Genomic DNA, 11,666 nt, shown 5'->3' with positions numbered 1-11,666 from the left:
TTCTGGTTTTCCTTTTTATTTAATCAAAGACTGGTGGATAAACATAAATACAGCACAATTACTTCAGATCATTCTTCATATTGTATACACACAGACCAATGAACGTAATCTGAAAGAAACCTGCAGTCAGCAATGAAATGCATACAGCTTTTTTCTTCCCTCACGCAAAAAAAAAAAAAAAAAAAAAAAATTAAAAACACACAAACTTGGAATCTCATCAGCACATATTCTCCTGTGACAAATGATTCAGACATAAATAGTGGGTGCAAAGAAACTATATGCTAACATATGTATAACCTTTGTTAATGAAAAAACAGAAGCAGCCATATTGATTAAGATACATTCAGTTACTGGTAACTAGTTGTGCCCAATAGGGCATTATCAAAAGAGAAATCGTGCTGCAGAGAAAAGCTATATATACATACACAATGAGAAAATAAACTGCAAGATTAATGCATGCATGTTTAATACTGGAAAAATCACAGCCCTCCAAAATTTCTCCACGTTTGTTATAAAAGCCCTCTGCACTCAACTAAAATTAAAATGATCTTAAAAGGATAATACTTGTAAAGTTTAAGTCTCTTCAGCCACAGAAACTGCAATGGAAATAAATGTTCAGAGTCATTTTCAAAACAAAAACAAAAATCTATTCTTCTGATGACATGCATGATTAAAAGGTCTATGCAAGATACATTGCTCTACATTCCCAATGACTAGGAAAAAAAAACCTCAAGTCAATTTTTAGTTTGCAGATGGTCAAAGGATTTTGTATTCCAGCAGGAGTTCAAATCTTCTGGATCTTTTCACCAACAACTACTGGATTTTCTTTTCTGATTTTCTCAGCAGCATCAGCTTTGTAATTGTAAGAGCAATTGTGTACATCTGAGTAACGGTGCACACCACAGTAAACATTTCCACACCGGCATTCAAACCCTAAAAATGGATTAATACACATAAATGAGCAGGATGGAAGGTGAAATATTAAGTTCTTTGGCATAATTAATATTAAATAGCATCATGTATTTAGGGCAGTAATCTAAACATTCTACAAAAATGGTTTCACGAACTACGTTCTCAGAGTTCACTAGCTGAGAGCTTCACTTCTTGGTCCTATCTATAAATATAGGTTTGGACTAGGATCAGATCATAAACACTTCTCTGAGTTCAAGTTTCTTCACTTGTGACATGATCAGTGTTACTTCCTTATCAAAATATGTTTTCTAAATTGAAAATGTTAAAATTTTTAATTTTACTTTTTTTAATATATCTTTTTAGTTGTAGACCTTTATTTTGTTTATTTATTTTTATGTGGAGCTGAGGATCAAACCCAGTGCCTCACATGTGGAAGGGAAGTGCTCTACCACTGAGCTACAATCCCAGCCCCTAATTTTACTTTTAAACTATTAAAACAAACAAACAAAAAAAATTGTGGTACTAGGGATGAACCCAGGGATGCTCTACCACTGAACTACATGCCCAACCCTTTATATTTTGAAACAGGGTCTCACTAAACTGCTTAGGGCCTTGCTAAATTGCTGATGCTGGCTTCCGACTAGTGATCCTCCTACTCCAGCTTCCCAGGTTGCTGGGATTATAGGCATTTGCCACTGGGCCCAGCCTTTTTCAGTTTTTGAGAGAGTCTTCTATTTACTTAGGGCTTTGCTATTTTGCTGAGGCTTTCCTTGAACTTTCGAACCTCTTGCCTCAGTCTCCCTAATTTCTGGGAGTCTGGGATTATCGGTGTGTGCTACCACACCCAGCAAAGTGGAATATTTTTAAAAACTCAAATACTGCAATGTGAAAATAAGCCTATTCAAGAAACCAATCTTAACATTTAATTAAGAAAGATAAAATAAAAATCTCTGAGAGAACTGTTAACAAAGAACACAGTATCCAAAATAGCCTTCTTTTGCTAACCTCAGGTGGAGATGTGAACTATACTAGAGTGGAGTGATTAAAAGCATGGGATCCAGAGTTAGGCTGCCTAAGTATCAATCTACTTACTAACGTAGGCAAATTACTTAGCCTCTCTGGGCCTCAGTTTCTGCATCTGTAATTTTGGAACAATAAGGTACTGTAAGGATTAAATGAGGAATGGATCAGGTGCTTAACATATGGAAAACATGCAATAATTGCACTTATTTTTAGGGAAATGCCCAAGAATTGAAATCAAAATAGAGACTGACATGTGTGGACAGTCTTGCTCCCCCAAATTAGGATTTTATGTTATGATGGAATTTTTGTAATGGAGCATAGGAATCAATATTTTAAACACTGACATTTGACATTAATTTCTTTCATCACATTTTTTACTTCAGAAACATTCTGTAACTTCAAATAATGAAAGAGAAATGAAGCAAACAACACTAGGTTAGACTGACAGTTTGGACAAGAAAGAAATTATGAAGTCTCAGCTTTGTAATCATGAAGTCTGAGAGAGGACAAGATTTTAAAAGATCCTATTTGATAATATATTTTAGAATTTCTTATCTATGTTGTAGTCTTTAAATAAATACATTATTTGCTAAGGTATGAGGCAGTTTAAAACACCTCTGATCAGACTCTAATCTTTCTTCATTGTCTCTAATCCATTCCTTAGCCAGAAGTAATCTTCCTAAAGCATAATTTTTACTCAATATCTTATCTCGGTCCATAAGTCAGAATTTCATGTAAAGTGTTCAGCATAATGCCTATCCATGGTAAACAATAAACGTACTTATAGCTGTAACCAGTTTCTAATTAACCCCAGTAGAAACCTTAATCTTTAGCTCTATCTTGTCTCGATATTCAATACCCTTCTTCACAGATCCTGTACTATGGGTTATGTTCCCCAATTCACAGTCCCTGAACAGGCCTCTATATTGCTTCTTGGGGATTTGGTTCAAATATTTCTTTCTGCCTGAAATGTTCCTATTCCCATCACGTATAATTCCTACTCATAGTTCCAGACCCAGGGGCAACAGCCTATCTTCATGATACTTTCCTTGCCAGGTCTTTACTCCTTTTATAAAAATTAATTGCAGTACTCCTGTCTTCTGACTTCCCAGTGGCAATCTGACTGAACTTAATGTAATGTTCTTTGCTAAACAGTTTGGAACATTTTATTCTCCCTCTCTCAACAGTACTGATATGTTGTTATAGTAGCCAACATATATTGATTACACATAGTGTGGCACCCACTAAGTTAATTACTTACATGTCTCAACTCACTGAACCTGCACCACAACTTATGATTAGCCCCATTTTACATACAGGAAGCACTTCATGGTTCACCACATACTTTAAAATATCCTCTCCTTGAAGACAGAACTACATGTTAGCCTTTTCATAGCCCCTGGCATATTGGAATTACTTGTCTAATACTCTCAAATTTAGCTGGAATGAATTTTTAAAGGAAAAGCTATTCATTTTACTTTCAGGTGCATAATTAAAGCTATTTTTATTTCTTTAAGAAAATTCATAAGCTGAAGTACATTTAATGGAAACTCTCCTGGGAACAGAAATAATCTTAATTGAAGTTAGTAATAATAAGACATGTATTATTTAAAAACATAATTAAAAACCATTTGGTTTAGGTCCTTACCGGTAAGTCCCACTTTCTTCCTGCACATGAAACAGCGGTTCTTTTTTTGTTTTGGTTTTTCAAGAGATTTGCTTTGCTCTTCAGATGGCTGCTGTGCTGTATCTGATACTGAAGCTGACAAAAATAGGAGGGTAGTAAAACTTAATTATTCAGTAAGATTTTGATATTTGGGTTGTGTCCTCACTCAACTATACCACCAATCTATATTCAGAAGATAACTTATTTATTAGCTTGGAAAGACGGTCATAAATTACAAAATATTTATAAAATATGGCTCCCTTTTGGTTACAAATGTATGTGTATGTGCATACACATGTAGAAAATAATCTAGAATATATAACTGACATGTTAATAGTGACTCTAGAAGATGAACTATAGATTTTCTTCTTTTGGTTCAAACTATTTTTAAGTTTTTCTATTTATGTATTTGATAAACACTACCTGGGTATCCTAAGGGGACATGCAACAAATGGCTATATGCAGACTTCTTAATATTGTTTGGGGTCAGAATTTCTCAAAGAACAAGAAAATAGTGTTCAACGAGATCTTGTGAAACACTAAGTTTGTTTACAGTCCTCAGAATGTTTCACATAAAAGCATTTAAAATGTTAGGAAAAAGATAAACTAGTGCAAAAAAGTTTTAAAATGTTTAAAATAAGATAATAAATTAATGCATTTAAAATACTGAAACCAAGATCAGATGCATTAAGATTCAGGTAAAATTAGTGTTCCTAAATCCTAACTAATATGCTCCACTCCTGCCCCTAACCACTCTGGCTCTCCTGAGTGCTGTCACCAAACTCAGAGTCTATAACAAAACCCTGCAGACATGACATCTTGTTTTGAAACAGTGACTTGCCATGAGTCAAGTACTCAACCTCCTCCACTAATTAAGCCTTTCTTAGGAATCCACTGCTCAACCCATGTATACCAGGAATATGCTGCGAACTGTTTTTCATTCAATCTAGGTTCTCTTATTTTTTTTTTTTTAAGGCTATCAAATACCCTTTCCTCATTTCAGTTCTTTGCAGCTTTTCACTACAATTACACTTAATACCCTTAGCACATACTAGACACTCTATATAAGCCCTCTTCTTCAACTATGATTACCACAATGCATCCATAAGTGAAAATCTAATGACCCCTCTCTGATGTTTAAAATTCTTTGGTGGTTTCCCATAAAAGGTCAGGGTAAGGCCCAGGGGTCCTTCATGATTTTCTTCATTCTTGTCTCACCAATTCTCAATGTGACATGTCTTTTTCCATGCCACTTCTTTGTAGCTGGTTAACTCCAACTTGTCTTTCTTTTTGAAGCTTACATAATCAACTCTTACCCTGCTGCCTCCCTGACAACCTTGTAATGGAACACCCTATCCTGTGCTCCCACATCACTTTTCACACTAATTGCCCATTTGACTTAACATAGCTTCTTATGAATTCTAGTGCCTCCAACCACTCAATAAATAAATATCTGTTGAACTGAATTACGAGGTACTTATCTTTTGTATCTATGTGTCCTGTTTCCCCAGCTTCACTGTAATCCCCTTGAGGAGAAGGATGAAATCTTACTCCCTATTTGAATCTATAGCACCTCTTACAGTGAACTACATGTTGATGCACAAACATTTGCTATAATGGATTCCAACTTTTTTGCTTTTTTTTTTTTTTTTGGTAGTGAGGATTGAACTCAGGGGCACCTGACCACTAAGCAACATCCCCAGCCCTATTTTGTATTTTGAGACAGGGTCTCACTGAGTTGCTTAGTGCCTCGCTGTTGCTGAGGCTGGTTTGAACTCTTGATACTCCCACCTCAGCTCCCAAACTGCTGGGCTTACAGGCGTGTACCACTGCACTTGGCTTCTAACCTGCTTATGTTAACATACTATCTCATATTTTAACAAAATATGACATAAAACTACAAATTAATAAGTAAATATGCATTAATGAAGAAATCCATAGCATAATTACTCCACCTAAACACACTAAAGCTAGACTTGAAAAAGTTCTAGTAATAAAAACATTTTACTTTTGAAACAGAATATGAATATGCAAAACCATTTATTTTCAGTAACAAATATCCCTAGAATGTGAGTTCTATGAGGGCAAGAACTGAATGTCATGTTTTACTGTTTTATCCTGAGAACCTGGAACAGGTATATAGAGAAAACTCAAAAATAATCTAACCTGCAATCAGAAATGAGACTATTATATTTATTGTCTTTGAAATCTACAGACATAATAGCGAATTTGTTTTCCAAAAAATTATTATTCAAATAAACTAAGAGAAAATGCTCTAATGGCAGTAATATTGTCACAGATTATAATTTTTAACAAAACTGGTTTTAATTACTGATACTAAAAATGGCATTTGGAAATGCATACAAATGCTATTATTACATACCTCAGCAAAGACATTTCACAATATTGACACTAAAGATTTAAGGCAAATAGTTTCTGTCTTTTTTTGAGAAGGGGTTTTACTGTATTGCCCAGGCTGGCCTTGAATTTGTGATCCTCCTGCCTCAGGTTCCCAAATAGCTAGGATTATAAGTGTGTGCCATTGAACCCATCTCAAATGGTTTCTTTTCAACTGAGGAAAACGTACAACTTTTAAAGTTAAAGATTAGTAGGCTATCTAAAAGCGAATAAGCTAGGGCTCAAAGTTAGGTCCAATAAATGTTAAAGTATATTTTCATGAGATGAAAGTTAACTCCAGCTTATTGAAACTAGTGACTGATAGCTCAAATTTAAACACCAAACATGCGCAAGATGATATAGTACTCTGTAGAAGTCTATGCTTTCCAGAAATTACCCTGTTTCCTCAGTTTGCATTTGAGATCAAAGAATATATTATCAAATTCTAGTTATGTAAAAGGAAATAATTCAATCAATAAGAGCTATATATACAGTGGCCAAAAGGTCACAGGGTCATAATCCTATTGAACCTAAAGCCAAAATAAGGAGAGTCTCCTCAGAACTAGGTAGTTTTCACATTTGGAAATGAGAATTGGAAACAGACTGACTATTTATTAATAATTAAAATAGACAAATGACTATGTTGTATCCACTGGTCCCAAAGGTCTATATGGAAGGAGGCTATGAGATGGCATAAAGGCTGTGAAATAAGATGTATGGATGGCACTTGTACTGGCCACTACTGTTAAGATATTTCAGAAAGCAATGGGCAGGTAAAATAGTTTTAACTACCCACATGGAGGATCACATTCAAGAGGAACAAGGCCCTCTGCTCTGGGTCCTGTAAAAAAAAAAGGAAGAAAAAGAAAAGAAAAAAAATATACAAATACATAATAAGTATATAAAACTAAACATTACTTCTGAATGGGGCATATTCATATACACACTGTAAAATAAAGCTGAACTTAAGGTATTAATAGGTAACGCCTAAACATTATCTTAATGTAAATAATTATCTTGGCAGTAGATATTATATCTATGTAATATAATATGTATCCTTTATCTATAATATACATATCCTTTCCTCAAAGAGTCATGACAAGTTTCCTCATTCAAGAATCAGAGAGGGGCTGGGATATAGCTCAGTTGGTAGAGTGCTTGCCTCGCATGCACAAGGACCTGGGTTCAATCCCCAGCATCACAAAAAAAAAAAAAAAAAAAAAAAAAAAATCAGACAAAGCTTTTTGTTTTTTATTTTGCAGTACTGGAGATTGAACTCAATCATGCAAAGGCAAGGGTTCTACCATTGAACTACATCCCAGGTCCAGAATTAGAGGTATTTTGAGGACTGTGACTACTTCTGATTATCTCTGTACACTCAGTGCTGAGGCAGAGCAAGAGCTCCATAGATACTTGAATTAATATACTTTTACAGCAACCCATTGGGATAAAATGTATTTCTCCTCTTTAGACCTCATTTTTCTTTCATGTAAAATGAGGATTTAAAGACTGAGTGAACTGTAGGATACACCTAACTTGAAATTTCTTTATGAAATGAAACAATTTCAATATTCAAGAAAAAAAAATAGGCCTGTATTAGAAGTAGAATCAAAAAGAAATGAGTGTTATACATTTAATATTTTCTAGAAACCACAATAAAAAGTAGAAAGAGATAAAATACATTATTATTTCAAAATGTAATCCATATAAAAAAGTATTAATTAAATATTTTACATTTTAGGGGTATTAAGTCTTCAAAACCCAGTGCACACATCATACAGTATAACTAACACATTATGCACTAAAAATCTTATTTTGATCAGATATATTTCATGAGCTCAATAGTAGTCAGGGGTAATAATCCCAGTATCAAAAAGACAGAGAAGAGAAAGGAAGAACAGAAACAGGGAGGGTGGGAAGAAGGAAAGAAAGCTCAATAGCTTACATGAAGCTAGTGGTCAACATACTGTACAGAGCACCCTACAGAATAGATCAGTTTCTCTTAGTAGCTATTTGGGATAAAAACTGGTACATTAATCTTGTAGTTCAGTGGTATAGCACATGCTTAGCCTACATGAGGCTCCTGAGTTCAATCCTCAGTACCAAAAAAATTTTAAAAATCAAAAAACAAAACCTAAAAACTTTAAAATGACTCTTTACTAGTGATTTTCCATTTTCTGACTACAACCACCTTTCCAGCTTTAGTTCTAACATACACTATTTGCACCAGCCACTTTAGCAAGTTGTTTTCTATTTCCTAAATTTCATGTTTTCTTACCTGTATACTTTTCCTCAGCAAAATTCTTGTTTGCTGGCTTATAAGTATGTGTGGGTATTATAATTCACATACTATAAAATTCACCCTTTAAAGTATACATAAAATTTAGTGTTTTTATATATTAACAAGATTGTAAAATCATTATCCCTGCCTAATTCCTTAACATTTTAATCACTTTAAAGCAAACCTCATACATATTAACTCCCCACTTCCCACAGCTCCTGGCAACTCCTAATCTTTCTGCATGTACAGATTGGCCTATTCTGCATATTCTATATAAATTGGCAGGAGATAGCATGTGGCCTTTAGTAGCTGGCTTCTTTTATTTAGCACAATATTTTAAGATTCATCCATGAGTGGCATAAATCAGAATTTTCTTCCTTGTCTGAATGATATTCCAGTATATGGACATAGTTTATTTTGTTTCTCCAATCATTTGTTGATGGACATCTGAGTTGTTTCCTAATTTTTTTGGGTTATTATGAACAATGCTAACTATTAGCATTCATGTACAAGTATTTGTGTAGACATGTTTTTCTTTCTTGCTTTTCTTTACCCCACCCTCCATCCCACACCCCTTCTTTTGTGTTGAGGACTGAACCCTGGCCTCCAGCCCAGGACACATTTTCAATTCTCTTGGGATTTAAAGAAAATGCTTGGTCATATGGTAAATTTTATCTTTTTTTTCTCCCTCCCACTGTACTGGGGACTGAACCCAGGGGCATTCTACCATTGAGCTACATACATCTCCAGCCTTTTCTAATCAGGGTCTCCCTAAGTTTTCCAGACTGTTCTCCAACTTATGATCCTCCTGCTTCAGCCTCCCAAGCACCTGGGATTACAGGAAATGTCCCCAGCTCAAGTTTACTCTTTTTTTTTTTTTTTGTTCCAGGGGTTGAACTCAAGGGCACTTGACAACTGAGCCACAACTCCAGCCTTATTTTATATTTTATCTAGAGACTGGGTTTCCCTGAGTTGCTTAGCACTCACTTTTGCTCAGGCTGGCTTTGAACTCGTGATCCTCCTGCTTCAGTCTCACTAGCCACTGGGGATTACAGGTGTGCACCACCGTGCCTGCTCAAGTTAACTTTTTGAGGAACTGCTAGATTGTTTTCCAAAACACTGGTACAGGCTTGGGCTGTAGCACAGTGGTAAAGTGCTTGTCTCACAGGTGTGAAGCACTAGGTACAGTCCTCAGCACCACATAAAAATAAATACATAAGAAGATATTGTATCCATTTACAACTAAAAAAATTAAAAACAAACATTGGTACCATTTCACATTCCCACCAATATATAAGTGTTCCAATTAATATTAGAACTTTGACAATACTTATTATTTTTACTGATTACATATAACTCAACGTATCCTCTTCTTTTGTTGTTGTTATTGTTTTAGGTGCTGTAAAGAAATCACTGCCTAATTCAAGGTCACAAAAATTTATATTTGTTTTAAGGATTTTTATTTTTTTTAGCTCTTATGTTTATTTAAGTCTTTGATGTGTTTTGGGTTATTCTGTATATGAGATATGGTCCTAATTCATTCTTTTGAATGTGGATGAGTGGTTCCAGCATCATTTGTTGGGAAAAAAAAATTCTTTTCCCATTGAATGATCTTAGCACCATTATTGAAAACTCAACTGCCCATGAATATGGGTATTTCTGTACTTTCTGTATTGAGTGTTTTCTGTACTTTCAATACTGTTCCAATGATCTATATAACTATCTCCATGCAAGTATCACAGTTTCAATTACTGTACCTTAAATTTTGAAATTGGGAATTGTTAGTTCTCCAACTTTGGTTTTCTTTTTCAAGACTTGTTTTGGCTATTCTTACTCATTCTTCAAAATCAGAAGAAATCCCTGATTTTTAATCCATACAGCCTTTCCTAAATTAGTCTAATGGGATTATTCTTCTCTGCTGTGAACTGATGATTTAACAAGTCATCTTTGTATGAAATCAGGAATTCTCAGATTTGGGAAGAGCCTGAAAATTCCAGTTCACCCTTTACTCAGTGTAGCATTTCCCTATGCTTTGACCTTAACTAATAATAGTTTTCCTAGAATGCCTCAGTGATTTATAGCTTAACACCTTAATATTACTTTATTCTACAGTTGGAAAGCTTTTAAATCCTTATTCTAAGTCTCCTACAACTCCAAATTACTTGGATAATATATGAAGTTAAAATATCCTTTGCAATCTATAAAGCTCATTTTACCTTTGTTGCTTAATAAACTTTTAATATCTTATTACAGTGGACATGGCTATTACTCTCATTTAAAAATAATAAAAAACAAGGCTCAGAGAAGTTATCAAGATATGAAAACAGAAACTCTACTTCCAATTCCATTCTTTTTAGTTATGACCCAAGATCTGAGGAACTAAAAGGAAAATCAAAGTCAAACATACTGTTTAATAAGGCAGCCAATCAAATGTGATAGTTCTGAGTATGTCAAAATGCTTTAAAGTATTTAAACAACAATAAAAGCTAGTTTTTGTGAACTAGAAATCTGACCTACATTCCTAAGTGACACCACCTGAGATACTGTTATTTTTTTAAATTAAAAGCATAATTAAATGACAAACATGTTGCAAATACTGAATTCTCATTTAAACTTGAGAAAAAATCTTCGAAGCCAAAAAGCCAAAAAGCCAAAATGAAAGTAGTACCACCCACCTGGTGGCAGCATTTCCTAATTATAAGCAGAATACTTGTAGAGAAAAAAAGCTGTTTTGAAAACCCCAATAAAAAAATGTTAGGAAATTCTTGGGGCTGGGGTTGTGGCTCAGTGGTAGAGTACTTGCCTCTTATGCGTGAAGCACTGGGTTCAATCCTCAGCACCACAAAAAAATAAATAAATAAGATAAAGATATTGTGTCCGTCTGCAACTAAAGAAATATTAAAAAAAAATGTTAGGAAATTCTTGTTTAGGCACACAGCTGCTACTCATATATGCACTCCATTAGGGATGGTCTTCCTGTTTAAGTAAATTTCCCTTGTGGGAGACATATGGAGTGAAAAGAACAGATACCTGGGTAGCTTGCCAAAATGGCTGATCCTGTCCTGGGAACCGAGAGGGGACTGGATGTATCAACAATAACCCAACATATCCACATCACAGTCCAACAGGCACAACTATCTAGTGGAAAGAATACTGGCCTAGTCGGGTGCCTGGGGTCCATTTTCAGTTCCAATGATCATTTGACTAAGTCAAAGAGACTTTTTATGTTTCTTTTCAGCTACCTAGTAAAATAGACGAAGAAACATTCTCTGAATTTGTTATCAAACAGGGAAATCATGCATATATGTGTGTGTATTGATACCTAGATATCTATTATTAGTTTTCAGCATATAAAATATATTTATCTCTTAAGCTCATTATTTTGAT

At 34.6% G+C, this 11,666-nt stretch overlaps 1 protein-coding gene and 1 non-coding gene across 17 annotated transcripts in view; one reads left to right on the top strand and one right to left on the bottom strand.

Annotated features, from left to right (window-relative positions):
• Window positions 1-11,666, bottom strand: part of Zfand6 (zinc finger AN1-type containing 6) — a 71,725-nt gene continuing 60,059 nt past the window's right edge. For 14 of the 16 annotated variants that reach the window (XM_071608549.1, XM_071608546.1, XM_071608558.1 and 11 more), the window contains 3 exons: window positions 11,083-11,166; window positions 3,584-3,697; window positions 1-933 (listed from right to left, as the gene is read on the bottom strand). In XM_071608549.1, the coding sequence (XP_071464650.1) occupies window positions 785-933; window positions 3,584-3,697; window positions 11,083-11,166 (347 nt within the window). In that variant the 3' untranslated portion in view covers window positions 1-784. Of the gene's footprint in view, window positions 934-3,583; window positions 3,698-6,794; window positions 6,840-11,082; window positions 11,167-11,666 lie in introns of all 16 variants that reach the window. The other 2 variants (XM_071608544.1, XM_027925891.2) reach the window with 2 other exon arrangements.
• On the top strand, window positions 7,130-7,202 carry Trnaa-cgc (transfer RNA alanine (anticodon CGC)). Its single transcript has one exon. It is a non-coding gene; the product is annotated as a tRNA-Ala (tRNA).

The sequence above is a fragment of the Marmota flaviventris genome, chromosome 2 (genome assembly GCF_047511675.1).
Source record: "Marmota flaviventris isolate mMarFla1 chromosome 2, mMarFla1.hap1, whole genome shotgun sequence".
Taxonomy (NCBI): Eukaryota; Metazoa; Chordata; class Mammalia; order Rodentia; family Sciuridae; genus Marmota; species Marmota flaviventris.
The sequence above is the reverse complement of the archived record's forward strand: the minus strand, read 5'-3'. Positions and strand labels throughout refer to the sequence as shown.